General features: G+C 46.3%; 1 protein-coding gene across 1 annotated transcript in view; it reads left to right on the plus strand.

The window, feature by feature from the left end:
• The window catches only part of IGSF11 (immunoglobulin superfamily member 11), a 175,445-nt gene extending 168,498 nt beyond the window's left edge, over nt 1-6,947 (plus strand). Inside the window, exons 5-7 of the mRNA XM_081860526.1 lie at nt 669-791; nt 2,849-2,999; nt 4,104-6,947. Coding sequence (XP_081716652.1) covers nt 669-791; nt 2,849-2,999; nt 4,104-4,545 — 716 coding nt within the window. The 3' untranslated portion in view covers nt 4,546-6,947. The remainder of the gene's footprint in view (nt 1-668; nt 792-2,848; nt 3,000-4,103) is intronic.
• Nucleotides 6,948-7,186: the final 239 nt, after the last annotated feature.

Below are 7,186 nucleotides of genomic sequence, written 5' to 3' on the forward strand. Positions count from 1 at the left end.
GTTTGTTTCTAGAAACCATATTTTAAAATTAACCACAGGTTGTTTGTTTGTTTGTTTGTTTGTTTTGTTTAGATAACATGGCAAGCTGTAGCTAATCTAAAGCAGAAGCAAAAGTTTTCGAACTCCTTGTGGTCACATCAGAAGGGAGGGCTCAGTGTGCAAGCCTGAGACTCACCTAGGATCATTGTACTGAGCTATGCTCTAGCACTACACCCAAATCAGCCCACTGTTTTACACTTTGTTTGGACCTCAAAATCAGATATGGCTCTTGATTAAGGATCTGAAAATGTTTTTTTTCCTTCTGGAATGATAAAAAGCTGAGTAGTTGACAACTGCATTTGAGTTCCTTGTAAGAACAAGTGTTAGCTTGTTGATGGCCCTTGCTAGTTATCTTGCCTTATTCTCTTATCCTCAGCTTTCACATACATAAAAAAATAATCTTTAAGAAGAAAATGTCCACTGTAAGCTCCTTAAACCTTAATCTTGTCTGTTTCTGATGCTTTCATCTAAAGGTTATTTTCTAATTTATCTCTTAAGAGTCTTGCATAGAATTTACGATTTACTGGATTTGCCTTTTCAAGGCTGCATTGAAATGGCTGTCTTTCTCTCCACCCCCCACATACCACGTCTCTAATTTAATTTATGTTTTTTCCTTCCTTCCCATCTAGACCAAGTTCAGGGTACAGTCATTCTGCGCAATATTAGCACTGTGTCATCAGGACGTTACCAGTGTGTGGCTTCTAATGTCATCGGAAGCAGCACTTGTTCTCTTGAGGTTCAAGTGATTACACGTAAGTCAGTTTTAATGAGGGACTTGTCTTGCACAAGTCAGCCTCATGTCTCATTGCCTGTCAGAGGTTAAGTCCCATGTTGGATGCAAGCAGGGTGTTCTTCTTACAGGAGCAGTATGTTGCCCCTCCCAACTTCCTCCCCATGCATTACACAGACATGGAGAAAGCAAAAGAATGAGTGTCTTCCTTCTGTTTTCCCAGTCTCTGTGGTAATGTGAGAAATGAGCAGTCCTAAGTCTTGTTTGTAGTGAGATTTGGAAGCCTCTCCCCAGGCTCACTTGCCCCATCATGAATGAGATCCTTGAACCCCATTTTTTTATGTTGAAGCAGGTAGCGGGAAAGCAGAAGCACATCTTCTAGTAATGCATGAAACTTTGCTGCATGTGTGGAAATTTGTAGTCCGGAGTAAGAGATGCTAATCCTGTAAATACCTCATTTTTATTTATTTAACAGATTTATGCACCACTTCATAGCATTAAGCCATCAAAGTCTTGTACAGGATAAAAACAGGATAAAACATAGTAACATTATTTCGGCAAACTCTAAAAACAATAAAACCATCTTTACAAATTCCAAAAACAACAAAAGGATTTCTACAGATATAAAAATGTTCTATAAGTGACTGGGTAACTTATATTAAGAAAAAACAAAACAAATTCCTTCCAGTAGCACCTTAAAGACCAACTAAGTCAGTTCTTGGTATGAGCTTTCGTGTGCATGCACACTTCTTCAGATACAGTTATCTGAAGAAGTGTGCATGCACACGAAAGCTCATACCAAGAACTGACTTAGTTGGTCTTTAAGGTGCTACTGGAAGGAATTTGTTTTGTTTTGACTATGGCAGACCAACACGGCTACCTATCTGTAACCTGAACTTATATTAAGAAAGCCTTCTTAAATATAGATGTCTTCAGTAACACCTAAATCTTATGACAAAACTAAGGCGCTTGAGATGCAAATACTGGAAAAAGAAAGGAAATAGAATTTGCTCAGGGCAAAAGAAAATGGGTTGATCCTGCTGCTTGATTCTTCTTTTTAAAGAGCATGTTTGGGAATGAAACCTACTGCTTTGCACCAGGTATTTGGACCCATTCTAAAAATAACCAGAGGCCCCCCACCACCACCCACTGTATTGAAAGTGCAGTGTTTTTCCACACTGCACTGGAAGCTCAGAGCCCATCTATCACTGGATATAATTTTCTTCACTTTCGAGGGTGACTGCTGATAATTAACCATGTAGAAGATACCCTGCAGATGCCCACTGCATCTGCACATGATGCCTTTCGCAACTAATGGCAACTCCAGGTGGGTGTGGGTGCGCATTGGATGGGGCTGCAGCACAATGGGTAGACTCCCTCCCCTACACAATGGCCCCAGCCCAAATGGATGGAAAAGCCCCACAGCTGCCTTCAGCAAAAGAAAACTAAACCCAATCACAGCTCTCCTTTGTAAGAGCTAGTTTGGTTCTCAGAGCTGTGGCCTCTGATATGGCTAAGGGGTCATTCTTTTTTTTTTTTGCCCATCACCCTATCACCAACCTTCAGGCATGTGAAAAGTGCTAGGCCTTCTTGGTCGTGTTTGGGAGCGAACAGAGCCATTTCATGCCACCAAAACTAGAGCAGGAGGCACTCAGGAAGGTACATGCCCAGAGGCATCCAGTGGGGCAAGAATTTGGGACAATATCTGCCCACTACCACCACCATGCTGCAACAAAGATTTGAGGAGCGCATGAGACAGCATCTGGAGATGTCTCTGAGCTGCACTTACTTGCCACATTTCTGAGCTGTGAAACTCCAGAGCATTATTGGTTCTGGGAAAACGTTAACCCCTTGCTGCAGCAGAGGTCTTGTTTGAATGGGCTGTAGTAGGCTCCATCCTGAGAGTGCTTCTGCTCCACTTGTCTCTTGGGGTCCCAACTGGACAATAGCTTGTGATGGAGTGATACAAGAGATATCAAGCCGGGCTCTCCTGATGCTGAAAACCTGCTGAGGCTTGGCTGAACTTGCTCTATACCTTTTCCCTACTCCGTCTTCTCATGTATTCCATGTCCCACACAGCTCACCCCCGGAGCTTTGGCCTGATTGCTGGAGCTGCAGCTGCAGGGGTCTTGGTGCTCATCATCTGCATCACCGTGGTGGCTGTGACACTCTTTTACTGGAAGAACAAACACAAGGAGGAAGAGGAGGAGGAAATTCCTAATGAGATAAGGTTTGGCCTTTGACAAGATATTACTCTGTCCCTTCCTTTCCCCCGTCATCTTCTTCATTTATTACAAAAAATTAAATACCACTTATTTAAAAAATATATTGTAGTGGTTTACAAAAAAGTACATATAGCTGCACAATAAAAAAAATACAAAAAGAGTTAAAATAAGAAATCAGCTAACTATTATGGAAATATATATTTTGAATTGCCTGCATAAGACTGATAGAATGGAAAAGTTTTTAGCAGGCGTTTAAAAGTTGGCACAGAAGGTGCCTGCAGAATCTCTGTTGGCAGAGTTTTCCACAACACTGGGCTGATGACACAAAAGGCTCAGTTTCCTGTTGTCAAATGAGCTTGCCAACTCAGGGAATGACCAATGGCTCTCCAGCAGATGGTTTCAGTGATCAAGCTGGGATATAAGGGTTGAGGTGTCTGAGGTACGCTGGACCTAAGTTGTTGAGGGCTTTGTAAATGAATAGGGATCAAAGCAGATTTTTTGCCATAGTTTCTTTCCAGCTGAGCTGTAAGGAAGGTTCCTCCTACCTCTGTCAGAATAATATTTTAGCGTACACTAATTTCTTTCATGATTCTCTCATTACTAGTAGTGGCTTGACCACCCAGAGTCCTGGCACAGGCATAAAAGCCAGCTCCATCCATAATTTCTTCCTTAGGTGTTGCCAAGTGTTGACATGTGAACAAATACACAATTCCTGGTAATTGATCGGTAGTGGGAGTCAAAGGCAAGTGCTTATGGGGTTCCCCACTTACACCCCATTGATAAGGGGAAATGAAACCAAAAAGACACCCAGAAGTGCATGGCCAGCATTGCTCAATTCTATTGTCGCTTGTCATTCGTCATTGTACTCTGTTAGACCTCAAGCCCAACAGCCTGATGCTGAGATAGAGGCACAGAAAATTGGATTGTAAGACTCAAGGTGGAGATGTCAAAGTTGGGCACATCGTTGGGCCAACATGGCATCATGGTGTGGGTTATTTGCTTTTCTCCTTGTGCTGCGCCAGTGCAAGGTGTTTTTGTTCCTGCCAGGGATGGGTGTGTTTAGAATGGAGGACAACTACAATGCTAACAATGGCCTCTTGTTTTCCTAGGGAGGATGATCTGCCACCCAAATGCTCTTCATCCACAAAAGCATTCCATGGCGATGCTTCATCCTCGGAGAACGACACTCTCACATCATCCAACACCTACAACAGCCGGTACTGGAACGACCCCAAAGCAAACCATGTCACAGACTCCTTTGCTCGCCTCAACAACGATGCGCGCCAGCCCTTCACCCGCTCTGGAAGCACCAGCGCCCGCCCTGTCTATGCCAATGGAGGCCACCCAGCCCCCCCTCCACCCAAGACATTGGTGGTGACAACCAATACAGCCCCCTCCCCACAGGAGATGGCCAGAAGCAATGGCTCAGTGAGCCGCAAGCCAAGACCGCAGCACACACGCTCCTACGCCGTGAGCCAGGCAACGCTGGAAAGGATAGGTGCAGTGCCGGTCATGGTGCCGGCGCAGAGCCGAGCCGGCTCTTTGGTGTAGGAAGTGGGCATGGTTCTGAGGAAAACAAGAACCTGTTGCACCGAGTGGGGGTGAAGACCTGGCCAAAACAAGAGACCCTCCTCTTCCTCCCTGAAATACGTTGAAGGGGAACATCAAGCCTCTCCTCTGTGTCTTTCCCCCACCCCAGTCACTCCCACTGGTGTGTGATGGTCCCCTCCCCTTGCTTCCCCAAACCCTTTTTATGATCTCAGGGGTCTCCTCAGCTGTGGCTGGATGTGCCAAGGCCAAAGGGAGGGGCACACAAGGCGTCACAGGGGGACGATGCCACACTTGGTTTACTAAGATCTACCTAATGAGGCCCCCTCAAGGATGGCGAGTGAGGTGGGGTTCAGAGGGCCCCATAGTCAGCAGATGGGCCATTAGCAGGGAGGACTACTCAACAGCCTTATGGATGGCACATTGACTGCTTGGCTCAAAACAGACGATGAAGCTGGGGGGGGGGGAGTGGAAAGATGCTGGTCAAGCCAAGCTGGTCTCAGAGGGACAGAGAGAGAGAGAATTACGAGACAAGGGAGGAGGGGCAGATTGGGAATTGGTTTGAGGGTTATATTTTATTCTTTAGTTTGTTCTTGCCACCCCCTCCTGCTTTCTCCTTTTCCCAGACTGGATGTTCTCTTCCCCATCCACCCGGCCCCAACCTTGCACTAGTTTTTTGGATGCTTCCAGCAACCCCTTGTCACCTCCATGGAAACTGTTGTGAGTCAGTCCGGCATTGTTCCCCAACAAGCTGCTTGGCGCCAGAATGTGCTGCTGCTGCTGCTGCTGTTTCGCTGTTGTTGAGAGGAGGGATTCATGGGGGGGAGGCAGTAACGGTGCTGGTTGGAATGCTGAAGCCTCCGTTGCTTATCGAGGGCTGTGCTGTGTTTTCTGGGCGTGTGGCTGGCATTTTGCAAAGAGCTGGGCTTCAGCGCCTTTGGCGTTTGCATGGCAGGGTCCGTCTCCTCCCCACCCACCCCATAAGGGCTGTTTGGGTCTGGCTTGCATGGCCAGTTGAACATTCACACATTTGAGGCTTCACATTTAACCTTCCTTTTCTTGGATCTTTGGGGCTTATTATAGTAAAGGGAGCAGGGAAAAAGAGAGAGAGAGACAGACAGACAGAGTGAGTGTGGGAAAGCAGGGAGCAGCAGAAAGGAAGGCTCGTGGCAGCGCTGCCCCCCCTTTCCCTCCTTGTGGCATGACTGACTCTTATGTGGCACCTCACTGTGGCAGGCTGGCATGAGGCCCTGTTGCTTCCTTGCCCCTCCCTGTCCACCCGACTTGACAGGTTTCACTCTTGCAATTTTCAGTAGCCTTAATTCAAACTGAGGATTTAGAAAAGAAAAAATAATAATAAGCAAACAAGGGTCTTTTCATGCCGTGGAGGAGACTTAGAGCTGGGGGGCCATTTCCTAATACCTCGAGGAGGCAGAGCCAAGGGACATGTCACTTGAGTCCCGCTGTCCACACCTGCCTCATTTGTATTGCTGACACACTGATCTCCTTAACGGGAAAATGCTCCCCTTGGAAGCTCTTCTTACCAGGCTTTCCTTCTCTGCACTGACAAATGAGAAAGAGAAGGAGAGAGAGACGTCTTTCTGATCTCACCCCAGCACTATGAAAAGGGGTGGCTTGTTTCACAGGTTCCCTCCCACCTTCCAACTTGCACTGGAAATGGGGTTTGCTAGAGGTCGGTCTCTTGCTACTCTTCTGCTTCCACTCGGCTCACCCAGACTTCATACTTTCCTTCCAGATGGGCACAGAGGCATCCTCTAGGAGAGCTCCCTGCCCAGGCCATATTTCCTTCTCTACCCACACACTATCCTTGCAGAGAGAGTCCTTCAGGTTGCACTGGGTTTGAAGCTTAGCTGAGATTCTGTGCCTTCTTTGCTTTAAAAAACAAACAAACAAACAAACAAACCATGCTCTCCTCCTCCTCTCCTCTAAGCCCCTCTCCCCCATAACACATACGCAACTTGCTTCATTGACTTCCGAGCACACCAGGCAGACAGATGGGCTGCTGAATTTATACACATTTCCCAGGGAGCAGTCTCTCTCCTCATGTGCTCACTGCCGGTTTCTCCTTTCCAGACTTGGAGGTTGGGGGTTTTGGGGGGAGGGGAGGGGTGGAAGAGTGGCTTTTAAAAAAAACAGCAATGCAAAAATAGAGGGCGGGGGTAAAATAACACAGAGACACACATTCTCTCTGCTTTTATAACAACGAAAAATGTAGGACGTTTTCAAGGAATGCTGCCCACGGCAGCTCACACTCCAGTGCTCGGAAAGCCCTTCCCGGTTCTACCTTTCATGAGACTGTTCGCTCTCCTCTTTCTTTGTTCTTTCTAATTGTCTAAAAAAAGGGGGGGAAATCAATAAAACTTTTATTCGTATAAAAGGGGAAACGGTTGTCTGTGCATTTTGTTATTATTTCCCATGCTTCAGCACTAGGGATGGAAGATAATTTTGTTGTGTCTAGGCTAATATACAGATTGGAAATGTGGTCGACTTTTGGGTTTTGCACTTTTCCCAAATTTTGCAATGCAGTCCTCAGTTCCCAGAACATACCAAACTGCATTTTAAAAATGTGTATTCTGGGATGAAGTTTCTTCAGAAATGCATCCGTTGAGATCAGGGCTTTGCT

This window comes from Podarcis erhardii (assembly GCF_964252035.2).
Source record: "Podarcis erhardii genome assembly, chromosome: 4".
Lineage (NCBI taxonomy): Eukaryota > Metazoa > Chordata > Lepidosauria > Squamata > Lacertidae > Podarcis > Podarcis erhardii.